The sequence below is a fragment of the Equus quagga genome, unplaced genomic scaffold, assembly GCF_021613505.1.
Source record: "Equus quagga isolate Etosha38 unplaced genomic scaffold, UCLA_HA_Equagga_1.0 HiC_scaffold_8514_RagTag, whole genome shotgun sequence".
In the NCBI taxonomy this organism is placed as follows: domain Eukaryota; kingdom Metazoa; phylum Chordata; class Mammalia; order Perissodactyla; family Equidae; genus Equus; species Equus quagga.
The window spans coordinates 85328-100026 of record NW_025794792.1 but is presented as its reverse complement, the minus strand read 5'-3'; the positions used below and the strand labels follow the sequence as shown (position 1 = coordinate 100026).

At 44.5% G+C, this 14699-nt stretch overlaps 1 protein-coding gene across 3 annotated transcripts; it reads left to right on the top strand.

The window, feature by feature from the left end:
• Nucleotides 1–10401: 10401 nt before the first annotated feature.
• LOC124232611 (HLA class I histocompatibility antigen, alpha chain G-like) lies at nucleotides 10402–14493 on the top strand. Of its 3 annotated transcripts, none has more exons than XM_046649562.1 (8): nucleotides 10402–10482; nucleotides 10772–11041; nucleotides 11249–11524; nucleotides 12141–12416; nucleotides 12541–12645; nucleotides 13086–13115; nucleotides 13263–13335; nucleotides 13467–14493. In XM_046649562.1, the coding sequence occupies exons 1-7, from the start codon at nucleotides 10410–10412 to the stop codon at nucleotides 13328–13330; spliced, it is 1098 nt and encodes a 365-aa protein (XP_046505518.1). In that variant the 5' UTR covers nucleotides 10402–10409; the 3' UTR covers nucleotides 13331–13335; nucleotides 13467–14493. The 3 variants fall into 3 exon arrangements, with proteins under 3 accessions (XP_046505518.1, XP_046505517.1, XP_046505516.1); XM_046649561.1 differs by having other exon boundaries at nucleotides 13263–13366; XM_046649560.1 differs by having other exon boundaries at nucleotides 13263–14493.
• Nucleotides 14494–14699: the final 206 nt, after the last annotated feature.

Genomic DNA, 14699 nt, shown 5'->3' with positions numbered 1-14699 from the left:
CTCCTCCCTTCCAGAAGCGGGGCTTAATTCCCTCCTCTTGAGTGTGGGCTGTACTTAAGGACTTACCGCTAACTCGTACAGTAAGGCTGATGAAATGGTGTGTGACTCTGGGTCTAGGACATAAAACACATAGCAGCTTCCATTTTGGTCGCTCTCTCTCTCTCGGATCACTTGCTTTGAGAGAAGTCAGCTACCTAGTCATTAGCCACTTTATGGGAAAGTCCACAAAGCTAAGAACTGGGGCCTCCTGGGACCATCCAAGGAGATGAGGCCTCTTCCAACAGCCATATGAATGACACATGTTTCCTGTAAATCCTTCAACCCCAGTCAAACCATGAGATGATGCAACTTGACTACAACCTTGAAAGAGGCCTTGAGCCTGAAGGAGTCTGGTAAACCTCTCCGAGATTCCTGACCCTGGGAAATTGTGGGAGATAATACACGTCTGTTGTTTTGAGATGCTAAGTTTTGAGTAATTTGTTATGCTGTGGTACAATAATGAGGTACATAACTGTCGAAAGAGAGAAGGAATGATTGCACTTTGCTTTCTTTAAATTACTTGTAAGATATTAAACATGTCATTTGGTTTTAATATTTAAGAAGAATTTCCATGGTTAAAAGACATGATCAAACATCAATGTAGGTGCTGCTGGGAAGGCATTTTGCAGATGTAACTAAGGTCTCAAATCACTTGACCTTAAGACAAGGGAATTCTCCTGAGTTGGACTGTCCTCACCAGGTAAGCACTTGAAATGACTGGGTTACTCCTGAGGAAAGAGACTCAAAGCATCAGAGGGCTTCAATGTGGGAGATTTTCTCATTCATGGGTTTTGAAAGTGGAAGTCACATGGCAAAGAATGCTGGGGACCACAAGATGTTGGAAGCAGCCTTCCTCCAGCTCCTAAAGGAAACAGGGTCTTCAGTCCTACAATTGGAAAAAACTGAATTCTGCTAACAACCTCTCTATAAGCTTAGAGGAGCATCCGGAGCTCAAGATGAGAGCACAACTTTGTGGAAAACTCTGAACAGAGAACCCACCCACACCATGCCTGGATTTCTCACTAAGGAACTGTAAGCAAATAAGTGGGTGTTGTTTTGAGCCACTACGTCATGGAAATTTTTATGAAGTAATAAAATCCCAATACACAGGCTCACTGTGTAACAGATAAGCACATCACATTTATTCCACTGGAATGAATTTATGGACTGATATGCACACTAATTACATGTAAGAAAATCTTATCTGTCTTTTTTTGTATTTTTTATTTTATGACTTTTATGTAATACAATTAAAATTTAATACAATCATATTTCATTCATTCATTCAACAACAACAAATCCTATTATGTGCCAGGAATGGCTTCATATGATGGGGATACAGCTTTGACTTAAACAGCCCAAAGCCCCTGTGCTCATGTGTGTTACATTCTAGAGGCTTCCCAAGAGTGAGACGGAGCCATTGGGGTGTTTTAGTAAAGAAATGACATTAGGAGGCAGGTGAGCCAGGTGGCGCAGGTGCCACAATTCAGGCCTGAGAAGGTGGTGGAGACTACGGGGAGAACAGGAGCCAAGGGGTGAGAGGGACAGAGAAGGCCCGGAGGAGTAGGAGTGAGGAAAAGAAGCAGAGGTAAAGAATTCTAAAGCATGGGGCCGGCCCGGTGGCGCAGCGGTTAAGTTCGCATATTCCACTTCTCAGCGGCCCGGGGTTCACCGGTTTGGATCCCGGGTGCGGACATGGCACCGTTTGGCAAGCCATGCTGTGGTAGGCATCCCACATATAAAGTAGAGGAAGATGGGCATGGATGTTAGCTCAGGGCCAGTCTTCCTCAGCAAAAAGAGGAAGATTGGCAGTAGTTAGCTCAGGGCTGATCTTCCTCAAAAAAAAAAAAAACTAAAGCAGTGGAATTCTCAGATTTAAGCATACATATTGCATTAATGATCTTTAATAAATATATCTACAGGGCCTAGCAGAGTTTCTTGCATTTGGTGTTTAATACTGATATAAGAAATTTCCACTTAGTGATGTATGTAGGAAAGCCATGGTGGCTTATTCCTGATTCAGCCTGAACTTTATGTGGAAAAAAAATTTTATGATTTATGGCCTGCCAAACATGGGCTGTACATCTGCTTTAAACATTATCCTAAAGTAAAGAATGTACTCTTTGAAGATAGGGGTGCATGCCTCCCTCCCTATGACCCCAATTCCTGTACTCCTTTGAAGAGATGTTTCTCTTTCCAGTAGCCAGGGTCATGTTGACCTGCTGCGTACATGCTAATGTGTGACAAAATGTCCTTGAAACCTGAAAAGAATGTACCCCTGTCACGCTCGCTGTATGTTCTTTGTTCTGAAATGGTATGTAAGTGGTGATAAAAGCCAGCCTCTCCAGAGCACTTTCTTCCTTGGTGAAAGCTGCACTCCCAGGCTAGTTCTCAGCTTTGCCCCAATAAAACTCTTCTATTCTTTACTATAGATTCATTATTGATTATTTGCTTTAATATTTATTGGTGTCTGGAACTCCAAAGCATAGAGTGGATCAATTGACAATTGACAAAAGTAGAAGATGAAGGGATGTTTGCAAGCCACCATGGGTCCTGTTGGGTGACATTAAACACTAATGTGCTTGTCTCTATTGCAAATAAACCATCTAAAGCCTTACAAAGAAAAAGAAAGTCACTAAGGTTATGAATGTACAACTGCAACTGCTTAGCAGCCCAATTAAGGCACTTTTTCAAACCCTGACCAAAGACAAAATGATCACACTCATCATTATTGCCAAAACACCTGGTCATTTCCAACAATACTGCCATCAAATCAAATGGGACTTCGAATATGGCAAAGTCAAAAAGGAATGGGGTGCTCTGAGGAATATGAGAGGGCACTTCCCTCCTCCTCCCTAATACTTTAGGGGAAACTGAAATAATCTATCATAGGAGAAATGTCAAAGACCCTTCTAGATACTGGGGCTACATCGTTCTTAACCCTACACTTGTTCATTGCCTTCTCCCTTGGAGTAAACAATCAGTTCTAATGGTAGGGGTTTCCAATTTACCAATGCAAGTCTTTAAATCGAGGCCTATAACCTTTCAAATAGGAACCATCACAGGGAAATATGTGTTTCTCCTGGTAAAATGTGCCCCAATTCATTTGATAGGATGAGACCTATTGGAAGCATACAATGCTCATACTGCCTTTTCACAAAGGGGTGAAATGCTTCTAGATTTAGAAAACTTGAATGCTGATTAAAATTTAGTTACTGAAAAATTGATGGTTATGAAATGAATGGCTCAGATATAACAAATGAAAATCGATGACCTGTTATTGCAAGTGCCTAAAGAATTAGGGTCATCTTCTTCTTCAGATACTGGAAAGATTAAATCACCCACTCCTATTAAGGTGACCGTTGACAACTCTGAGCCTCTACCTAACATTCAACAATACCCACTTAAACCAGCGGCATTAAAAGGAATAAGACCTATTGTTCAGGAATCTCTTGAGATAGGACTTATAATTCCTTGTACTAGTCCTTGTAATACACCTATTTTAGCAGTATGTAAGCCAGATGGGAAAAGTTGGTGATTTGTTGAAGATCTGAGAGCTGTGAAGAATATAGTGATCCCTCAATGTCCTGTGGTCCCAAATCCACACACTTTGCTCTCAGCCATTCCAGCTGACAGCAGCTGATTTTCAGTTGATTTATGCAGCACCTTCTTTAGTGTCCCAGTAGAAAAAGACAGTCAATACCTTTTTGCCTTTACTTGGGAAGATCACCAGTATACCTCGGCAGTTATGTCACAGGGCTATACTGAAAGCCCTACTTACTTTTCTCAAATACTCAAGGCTGATTTAGCTAACGTAGATTTCCCTAATGGCTCTACCTTAATTCAGTATGTAGATGACTTTCTTTTATATTCCAAACTAAATGAGACTCCCAAAAGGACACCAATCTACCTTTTACAACACCTAGCCTCTAAAGTACATAAGGTTTCCAAAGATAATCTCTAATTTCATTTACCTATTGTAAAATATTTGGAGCACCTAATATCTAAAGATTCACTATTGATTGATTCTGAAAGAATTCAAAGAGTTTTGGCTTTTTCTCTCCCCAAAACAAAAAAGTAGTTGAGGGAATTTCTAGGACTGACTGGATACTGCAGGAATTAGGTATCTAACTTTTCACTCCTTGCTCAACCTTTATGTCTGTTACTTAAGTTTGACCAGACTGATCTGATTAAATGGATGCTAGAAAGAGAGAAAGCAGTAAACACCTTTACACAGTAAAGTCCATCTTGGCTCAAGCACTGGCTTTAGGTCACCCTAATTACAACTTGTCATTTTTCCTCTTTGTGCTCAAAGATAAAGGAAATGCTTTAGGTGTATTAACTCAAAAACATGGTGATCAACACCAACCTATAGGACATTATAGTCAGCAATTAGACTTGGTAGCAAAACAACTTCCACCTTGTATCAGGGCTATTTCAAAAATGGCTCTCTTATGTAAGCCTACTGAAGAAATGGTAATAGGGTCTCCTTCAACCATTTATGTCCCAAATGCAATTGAATCTCTTCTAAATTCTCACCACACTCACTACTACTCTGTAATCAGATTAGCCTCTTATGAAGTACTGTTGCTTTCTGCACCTAATATTAACTTAACTGATATAATAACCTTATTGAGCAACCTTGCTTCTTGCATCACAAGAGGAAAACCACCACAACTGCATTTACTTAACAGATTATCTTGTTCTGAGGAATGACTTACAAGAGACTCCTACTGATAATGCTGACCTAATTGGTTTACAGATGGGTCCTATTTAAAAGATGAGCAGGGACATTATTGAGCTGGATAGGCAGTAAGGTCCACAATGGACATACTTGAAAGCTCTTCTTTACCAGAGATAAAATCAGCACAACAAGCTGAATTAATTGCTTTAATTCAAGCTTGTCAACTAGCTAAAGACCACATAGCAAATATTTATACTGACAATTATTATGCCTTTGGAGTGGACATGACTTTGAAATGCTTTGGAAACAACGAGAGTTCTTAACCTCTTCAGGACAACCCATAAAAAACAGAAAAGAGGTTGCAGAGTTGTTGAATGCTATACAGCTACCAAAGTAATTAGCAATTATTAAGATTCCAAGGCATTCCAAATCTGAGACTATGAAAGCTAAAGGAAATCAACATGCTGATGTTGCTGCCAAACAGGCTGCTTTAAATACTCATCAGCCTCAAGAAGGCCCACTGCTCTCTGTTAATCCTGTGGAGCCAGTACAAGATTTCCTTCTACAGATTCAAGAAATCACCACTGAAGAAGAGAAACAATTGTGGCAACAAAAAAGGGGGAATTTTGACCTGTCACACAAACGTGGTTTGGACCTGATAAAAAACAACCTATAGTTTCTGTGGGAACACAATTGCTGTTACTTCAGCAAATGTATCATTTAACTCACTGGGAAACTGAAAAGATGATTTTATGGGGAAAGCAATATTTCTGGAAACTTTCTGCTATAGTGCCTCATAAAGCATATGCTCATTGTACTACATGTCCTAAAGACAACCCAAGGAAATCACTTCATGGGTCACAAGGCCACTTTCCCCTTCCTAAGGGACCTTTTCAGGGATGGCAATTGGGCTTTGTTCAAATGCCACCGTCTCAAGGACATAAATATATCTCGGTGACGGTTTGGATGTTTTCACATTGGGTTGAGGCCTTTCCTTGCAGAAGAGCAACAGCCTTAACCGTAGGTAAATTGTTACTGGAATGGATAATTCCTGTTTGGGGAATTCCTTCTGAGTTACACAGTGACTGGGGAGCTGATTTTACCAGACAAGTAATTAAATCTATTTGTGACAGTTGACCAATAATGTAGCACTTTCACGGTGCTTATCATCCCCAATCCTTGGGATTGGTAGCAAGAACTCAGGGCCCTACCCAAACTCAATTGACAAAACTTTCAGAAGCATTTAACCTCTTGGCCTAAAGCTCTTCCACTAGCACTTCTCAATCTTAGGTCCACACCTTTTGGTAAATATCAGCTGTCTCCTTTTGAAATAATTACAGGAAAGCCTACATAGATGAGGGAATGCATGAACCAACTTTACTCAAGGGAGATAAATTACATTATTGTCAGGGTCACATTGAGGCACTCAAAAGAAATGAAATGTTGGTAGCTGATTCCTTCCACAGCACGCTCCCAGGAGACAAAGACCTTAAGGATCATGAACTGCAAGCTGGGGATTTTGTTTATTGGAAAAGCCATCAAATAAAAGGACCTTATCAGGTACTACTAACTAATCTATGTGTAGCCAAATCAAAAGGCATAGATTCATGGATTCCCATCTCTCATTTTAAAAAGGCACCTCAAGCTGAGTGGATTTTGACTCCTGTTTCTGGCTCTCAGCTTCAACTGATTAAGACAAGCACCACCAAGCCAGGATGAAAGATGACATCAAGGTAGGCAGCTTCTCCCAAGACTCAGGACCAGGCCTGTATTCTTACTTTTTCTCTATTTTATCACATCTGCTACTTTAGACAATATTGGACTCTGTCTATCCTCCCCTTCCCCTCTATTAACATCCCAAGGAAACAGCATGGCTGCCTGCCAATCTAACTAATGTAACCCCAAACACAGCCTTAATTTTATATTATGATGATGACTTAGATAAAATGCTTATGACTCCTTGGGTGTACCTAATATTCCTTTGGCTTTTGGAACTTACTTTTTGGGATATGTATATCACAGAGGGCCATTGTTAGGGAAAACTTTTCAGACAATATTACCTAATACAAATCTAACTTACATTGTATATAATACGCAACACACTGACCACTGTGTATCTATAAACTTAGATGATCAATTGTTAAGCAAAAATTCCCCGATACGATAGAAAAAAATTAGCAGCTGCTTGCCCAGTATGTCAAATATCGCATGCATTCATAAACCAAGTTTTTGTGGATGGAATGGCCGAAAACAAAATAAGAAAAAACAATGGGTATCTATCAAAAATTCCATTTTAGGGGTAACCAGGTGGGTTCAACCCCCTCCTAAGTTTAAATCTACTATAACACCAGGAATATTATGGGAAGCCCTATGGCATACCCAAACAAAGAAATACCGAGGTGTTACTACTACCCATTTAACATTAGTCTGGGGAACCCAACATGTTCGGGTTGAAATCCTTTATCCTAATTGCACCAATGCCATTAACCTGCAATGTCAAGATCACATTTGTTGGATTAATCAGCACTGGCCCCAAAGGACAAAGCAAGTGTTATGAGCTAGAGGATCAGGGTTAGGTATTCTTGGACAGGCTGCATTTACTTTTACTGAAGAAAGACATTCAGAAGAAAAAAAAATTCTAAAACAAATAGGTAAGTTAAAGGGGCTGCTATTTCAAGAAGAAGGGAAAATATGGAGATCTGCTTGGGCTGAAATTTAGCACTAATGAAATAGTTAAAACAGACTGAATATATCATGGCAGAAAATGCCCATACCCAACAACAGGAAAGAGCATGTACTTTCACTCAACAAGGGCTTTTAGACATGCTAATTCAAATGGAGTCTGAAGTAGCAATGGGTCACTGGCCTTCTTTGCTCATGGCAGAAGCCCAAAATCTATATCTACAGAAGTTATATAGCCCACCTAACTTATGGAAATTTGTCAAAGGGTCCTGCAATTCACATAAGTGTTCTATTACAGCTTTAGTGTTTAAACCTGCAACAAGCCACACCTATGATGTTGTTCAATTGGTGGGTACAGGAATCATTTTAAATTCTACCAGGATTCTCCCTGTTGGGGAAGATGGGCCTTATTATCAAATAGCTCCTACTGGACCCCTATATCCACTCAGATTTGTGAATTTTGACTAGGTATGTGTCTATGGCCTGAAAAACAATGGAACCCCAAATTTACTACCACTTGCCTATAATGACCACACCCATACAGAAAGATATATGGTATATGAGAAAGAAAAATTTTGTTGAGAATGTTTAAAAAACACCTCCATCATTCTTTCTGACCTGTATTGTCAGCAAAGTACTTTTTATCATAACTTTACTGCTATGTGGTGTAATATCGGCTTTGCTAGTCAAATAGAACTGCCTACCTTTAATAAGACTAGTGATATTGATATTGATGATCAAATGTTTGGGGAAATAGGACTACATTCACCATAAGATGTAATTTCAATGGAATCTAATTGGCCTGAAAAATCATTACAGGTAGCAACTAAAGATATTATTATTATACTAAACCAGTCTGCCCAAATTTATCATAAAGTACACATAACAGTAGATATAGGAGGCAAACAAATTCTTAAATTAGTTCAAAGTTACCAAAATACCTGTAGTGGATCCTTTGATTTCTTCTCTTGTCTTTTTCAGTCCGTGCCTAGTCCACACTGGTTACTTCAAATATTATTGATTGCTTTCTCATTATTGTTATTATATATGTTCTATAAATGTTATAAAACAATGCCATTGCAAAAAGTCACATAAAAGCACATGTACAAAGCTTGTGCAACAAGTCGATTTAACTGACAATGTGTATAACCTATGAAAATACTTCCCCTATCAGCACGTACATCCATGCTCGTCCACTATGTTTGACTATTTCCCCCCAATGTGGAGAACCAGGCAAGTCAATAAAAATAAAAGCCCAGCTCTGAGGGACAAGATGGACCCAGGGCAGGAAGGATCCACTTTGGCTTTGACGGACAAATATCTTGATCATTAATGCTTTCCTTGGAGGATTATTGATCAAAAGGGGAAATACTGTAAGAAATTTTCACATACTTTGTGTAGTGAAGCCATTCTGGTGTATAATAGATTCTGCCTGAAATTCATACAGGGAAAATAAAAAGCCTGACTTACATTGTACTGACCTCCACTGTATCAAACATACACTGTACACCTGCTCTAAACATTACCCTAAAGTGAAGAATGCACTCTTCGGAGATAGGGGTGCATGCCTCCCTCCCTATGACCCCAATTCCTGTACTCCTTTGAAGATAAATTTCTATTCCCAGATGCCAGGGTCATGTTGACCCACTGTGTATGTGCTAATCTGTAACAAAATGTCTCCTTGAAACCTCAAAGGAATGTACCCGTATCATGCTTGCTGTATGTTCTTTGTTCTGAAATGGTATGGAAACTGTGCTGAAAGCCATGCTTGTCCAGAGTACTTCCTTCCTGGGTGAAGGCTGCACTCCTGGGCTAGTCCTCAGCTTCGCTTGAAGAAAATTCTCTTCTATTCTGTATTATAGATTGATTATTGATTATTTGTGTTGACAATAATTCTGTGGGACTGCCTAAATACTAATTGCCTCCTTATGTTAATCAGTTTAAAAAATAGTAAGTAGCATCATAAAATATCCACACTGCTTAAATGTGAATAATTCATAAAAATAGGTAACGCAGAGGCAGGGCACTGGTGAAGAGCATTTTGACTGCAATGAACACTGGCAACTTTAGGGTGATTAAGGTTTGTAGGTGCTCCTAGTTGAAATAGACAGAAATTGTGCTTCCATGTGCTTCTTTGTATCCAAGATATGTCAGGGACTCACACAGACCAACTAGGGCTATGGGATGAAGATCATTTTAAAATACAACCACCTGGAATCACAGATATACTGTCTTCAAAAGTAAAACTTAGGAGCTTTGTGAGGCTGATTGCCGTGCTGTTTAGACACTTTTATTTATGAAGGAGCTAAAATCACTTCTTTTATAGATTAGATACCTGACGTTCAGGGTTTTCAAGATCGTGTTGCCCACTGTAGTTAAGAACAAAAAGGAACTCGGTCTCTATGGGAACCTCTATCCGGTGTTTTCAGGCACATTCTCTCCAGGTTTACAGAGAAGACCAGTCCCTCCACCTCCATTCCCAGGGCTAGCTCACTCTCTGGCATCAAGGTCCCTGGGGCTGAGTTTTCTTCTAAAGCGTCCAGAGGGACAGGTAAGGGGTGAGAGGCAAGGAGTCCATTTTAGGAAAAGCGATTCCAGTAAGAGAAGGAAAAAGGGCTGAGCCCAGCCTGGGGGTCTCTCCCTGGTTTCCTCAGACAGCCCCTGGGCCAGGACTCAGTAGATTGCCTGACAAAGAGCTCTCGTGCAGGAGGAGAGGGGGTCAGGGCAAAGTCCCAGGTCCCCAGACGTGGTTTCAAGGTCTCAGGCCCGAGAGCGGAGTCTGGGCGGGGAAGCTCAGTGTTGGGGAGTCCCCGTCTCCCTGAGTTTCAGTTCCCCCTCTCACAACCTGCGTCAGGTTCTCCTACCTGGAGACTCATGACGCGACCCCAGTCCTCACTCCCATTGCGTGTCCGGTTTCTAGAGAAGCCAATCAGCGTCGCCGCGGTTCCCGGTTATAAAGTCTCCACCGACCCGCTAGGTCTCAGATTCTCCCCAGATCCCGAGGATGCGGGCCAAGGCGCCCCGAGCCTTCCTCCTGCTGCTCTCAGGGGCCCTGACCCTGACCGACACCTGGGCGGGTGAGCGCGGGGTCAGGAGGAAATGGCCTCTGTGAGAGGTGCAAAGAGGGGACTGCCCGGCGGGGACGCAGGACCCCAGGGGAAGGCGCGTCTCCGCAGACACCCGCCCAGAACCCGCAACCCGGCCCTGCCCCATCCTGACCCCTCTCTTCTCCTGCTCTTCTCGGTCTGCCACCCCTTTGCCATCTCGCGACCCCGTGGCCCCCCACTCCCGGCCCCATCAACCAGGATCCGGGAACCTGTGCCGGGAGGAGGGTAGGGCTGAATCTCAGCCACTCCCCGCCCCCAGGCTCCCACTCCATGAGGTATTTCAAAACCGTCATGTCCAGTCACGGCCGCAGGGAGCCTCATTTCATCGTCGTCGGCTACGTGGACGACACGCAGTTCGTGCGGTTCGACAGCTACGCCGCGAGTCCGAGGATGGAGCCCCGGGCGCCGTGGATGGAGCAGGAAGGGCAAGAGTATTGGGAAGAGCAGACAAGGAACGTCAAGGACACCGCACAGAAATTAGAAGCAGAACTTAACACACTGCGCAACTACTACAATCAGAGCAAGGCCGGTGAGCGACGCGGGCCCGGGTCCAGGTCACGACCCCCCATCCCCACAGACGGGCCGGGGTCTCCCCGAATCTCCGGGTCCAGATTCACCCCGAGGCTGTGGGACCTGCCAGGGCCTTCCACTGGGGCAGAGCCTACGGCGACTTTTACCTGGTATTTTCAATTTAGGCTTAATCGCTGCCTGGTGGTGGGGGCGGGGGCGGGGTTAGTGTCTCACACCTACCAGTGGACGCACGGTTGCTACGTGGGGACAGACGGGCACCTGCTTCGCGGGTACAGTCAGTATGCCTACGACGGCATCGATCACCTCTCCCTGAACGAGGACCTGCGCTCCTGGACCGCGATGAACACGGCGGCTCAGATCACTCAGCGTAAGTTGGAGGCAGCAGGTGCGACTGAGCAGCACAGACACTACCTGGAGGGCACATGCGTGGAGTGGCTCCTCAGACACATGGAGAACGGGAAGCAGACGCTGCAACGCATAGGTACGAGGGGCTGTAGGTGCCTCCCGATCTCCCCTGGAGCTGAGTGCTTCTTACAGGTAAAGGAGGAAAATGGGATGACACCAGAGCACCCTCGTCCTGTGGGTCAGAAGACTAAGCCCATTCAGGTTTTCAGATCCGGTACCAGAGAGCAACTCCCTAAGAGGGCCCACCTTCCTCTCAGGGACATTAAGGCGTCCATGCTCTTGGGGATGGAGCAGGAACCATCCCTGAAAAAACTGACAACTGGTTCCCTTTGACTCTGGCAGCAGCTCTGGGACTTTATGCCTCAGGCCTTGTTCTCTGTCCCACACACAGTGTGTTTGAGGTCTGACTCCAGCGTTTCTGAGTCACTTGGCCTCTGCCCAGGTCAGGACCAGAAATCCCTTTTCTCCCCCTCAAAAACCTGCCTCCTACCCTAGGCTATCTCATTCTGATTCTAGAAATGTCCAAAGACTAAGAGATTATCCCCAAACCCTGTATCCAGGCTGGTGTCTGGGTTTAGTGCTCCCTTCCCCACTCCAGTTGTCCTGTCCATTCTCAGGATGGTCACATGAGCACTGTTTCAGTAGCCCAGGAGGCATTTTAAGTTCCTGAGTTTTCTGACCCTTCTCCTCAGAACCTCCTAAGACACATGTGACCCGCCACAGCATCTCTGACCATGAGGTCACCCTGAGGTGCTGGGCCCTGGGCTTCTACCCTGCGGAGATCACCCTGACCTGGCAGCGTGATGGGGAGGACCTGACCCAGGACACGGAGCTTGTGGAGACCAGGCCTGCAGGGGACGGGACCTTCCAGAAGTGGGCGGCTGTGGTGGTGCCTTCTGGAGAGGAACAGAGATACACGTGCCATGTGCAGCACGAGGGGCTTCCTGAGCCCGTCCCCCTGAGATGGGGTAAGGAGGGAGCCATGGGCTCAGAGCCTCTTCTCAGGGAAATCAGGAGCCCTTCTGGAGACCTTCAGCAGGGTCAGGGCTGAGGACTGGGGGTCAGGGCCCTCACCTTCCATTCCCTTCCCAGAGCCGCCTCCTCAGTCCACCATCCTCATCATGGACGTCATTGCTGTCCTGGGTCTCCTTGGAGCTGTGGTGGGTGGAGCCGTGATCTGCTGGAAGAAGTGCTCAGGTAGGGAAGGAATGAGGTCTGAGTTTTCTTGTCCCACTGGGCATTTCGAGCCCAGGTAGAAGTTTGTCCTGCCTCATTAATGGAAAGTCTCATCCACAGGTACATGTGCTTTCCTAGTCTGGGACCCTATTTGCTAACACTTAGTCTTTAGTAAAGCACAGGTGAGAAGGAAGGACAAATTTATCACCTTGATGAGTCTGATGATGGGGACCTGATTCTCAATCACAGGAGAGAGAGGAAGGCCCCTACTGAGGACAGACCTTCAGGAGGATGGTTGGTCCAGTCCCCACACGTGTACTTTCCTCATGTTTCCTGATCCTGCCTTGAGTCTGTACTCACAGTTTTAGAAACTTCCCTGGGGTCCAGAGCTAGGGGGTTCCTTTAGATCCTCATGACCCTGCCTCCTCCCTGGCTCCTCACAGGTTGTTTTCTTCCCACAGGTGGAAATGGAGACAGCTTCAAGGCTGAAAGTAAGTATGGGGGAGGTGGAGGTTGATCCCTGAGACTCTTGGGATAGTGTAGACGGGAGCCATGGAGGAGCTCACCCACCCCATAGTTCCTCCTTTAGTCTAATCTGTTGTGGGCTCTGACTACATCCTGTTTTTGTTCTACCTCAGACAGCGACAGTTCCCAGGACACTGTTGTGTCTCTCGTGGATCCTAAAGGGGAGACCCTGCAGGCCTGAAGTGGGGAAGTATTCAAGGGGACGGACTGGATTATGGGGAGTCTTTGGTTGGGACATTTTGAACATGTGTTGGGCTGTTGAGAATGTCACCAGTTACAGTCACTGACTTAAATTTGTTCATGATTTTCTTTTGTAGGATGAGAGACAGCTGCCTTGTGGGGGACTGAGTGGTGCATGATTTTTTCATGCCACTACTTTTGACTTCAACAACCTCTTTCTGGGCCAGCCCTTTGGCCAAGTGATTAAGTTTGCACACTCCACTCCAGTGGCCCAGGGTTTTGCTGGTTCGGATCCTGGGCACAGACTTGGTACCACTCATCAAGCCATGCTGAGGCAGCGTCCCACATAGCACAACCAGAAGGACCTAAAACTAGAATATACAACTACATACTGGGGGCTTTGGGGAGAAGAAGAAGAAAAAAGAAAACCCTCTTTATTCAAAGGGCATCTGAAATTGACTGCATTAAGATAATGTGAGGAGGTGGGGAGACTGGCCCACACCCTACCCACCACGACCCTTGACCACGCTGACCTGTGTTCTCTTCCCTGTTCAACTTCCGTTACAGCAGAGATGGGGCAGGGCCACCTCCATCCCTGTCTGAACTTCGTGTTGCACTGAGCTACAAATGTTGCATATGGGGACAGGAGAAAGCTGTGAGGAGTCAAGCATGTCTAGGACCTCCGCCCGCTCAGTGCATGGTGGGCTTTGACATGGTCATTCCTCAGCTGGGTCATCTCTCTGCTCTTTTGTCCTTGTGCCTTCAGTAAACCTTGTCCCACCAGGACTTGTGATCACAGGAACTGGGACATCACACAGGCCTCGTCGTTTCCCCAGGACCGTGAGCAGTAGTGGCTTCATGTGACTGGGTCAGCCTAGGCTCAGGCCTGGGTCCAGCCCTCAGCCCCTGTCTTTTGGGTGTTTATTTCTTGTTTCTTTGTTTCTGTAGAGGTTAGGTCTGTTCTCTTTTTTTTCACCTAACTCATTCATTCACATAATATTTGTTGTGTGCCTGATGTATGATCTTCTATTTTTGCATCCGGGGAAAATAGACAAATTCCGGGCCTTATGGAGCATGTGTTGTAATGGAGAAAGATAGACTGTATGCTATAAGCATAGTAAATAAAGAAAGCGTTTACTGATAAATAAATGACAAGCTATAGGATATATTGGAGTATATCAGGAAGCCATTTGGTGTAAAACTAATCGGCCTGACCTTGTTTTTCCAAAAGGGCCTGACGTGGCCATTAAGCATGTATTGTATATCTGCCTTAAGTATTTCCTGTGTCCCCAAAACAAGAACAATTGCCATTTAAGATAAAGATGTAACGTCCCCCACATCAGCTTTTCCGTAAGGCTAGGGAGGTTGCT

Excerpts from the sequence above, each read along its gene's own strand:
- LOC124232611 (XM_046649562.1), top strand. The coding sequence starts at position 10,410 with ATGCGGGCCAAGGCGCCCCGAGCCTTCCTCCTGCTGCTCTCAGGGGCC. Across the intron at positions 11,525-12,140 it reads GCAGACGCTGCAACGCATAG|AACCTCCTAAGACACATGTG; the intron begins GTACGAGGGGCT and ends CCTTCTCCTCAG. Across the intron at positions 12,646-13,085 it reads CTGCTGGAAGAAGTGCTCAG|GTGGAAATGGAGACAGCTTC; the intron begins GTAGGGAAGGAA and ends TTCTTCCCACAG.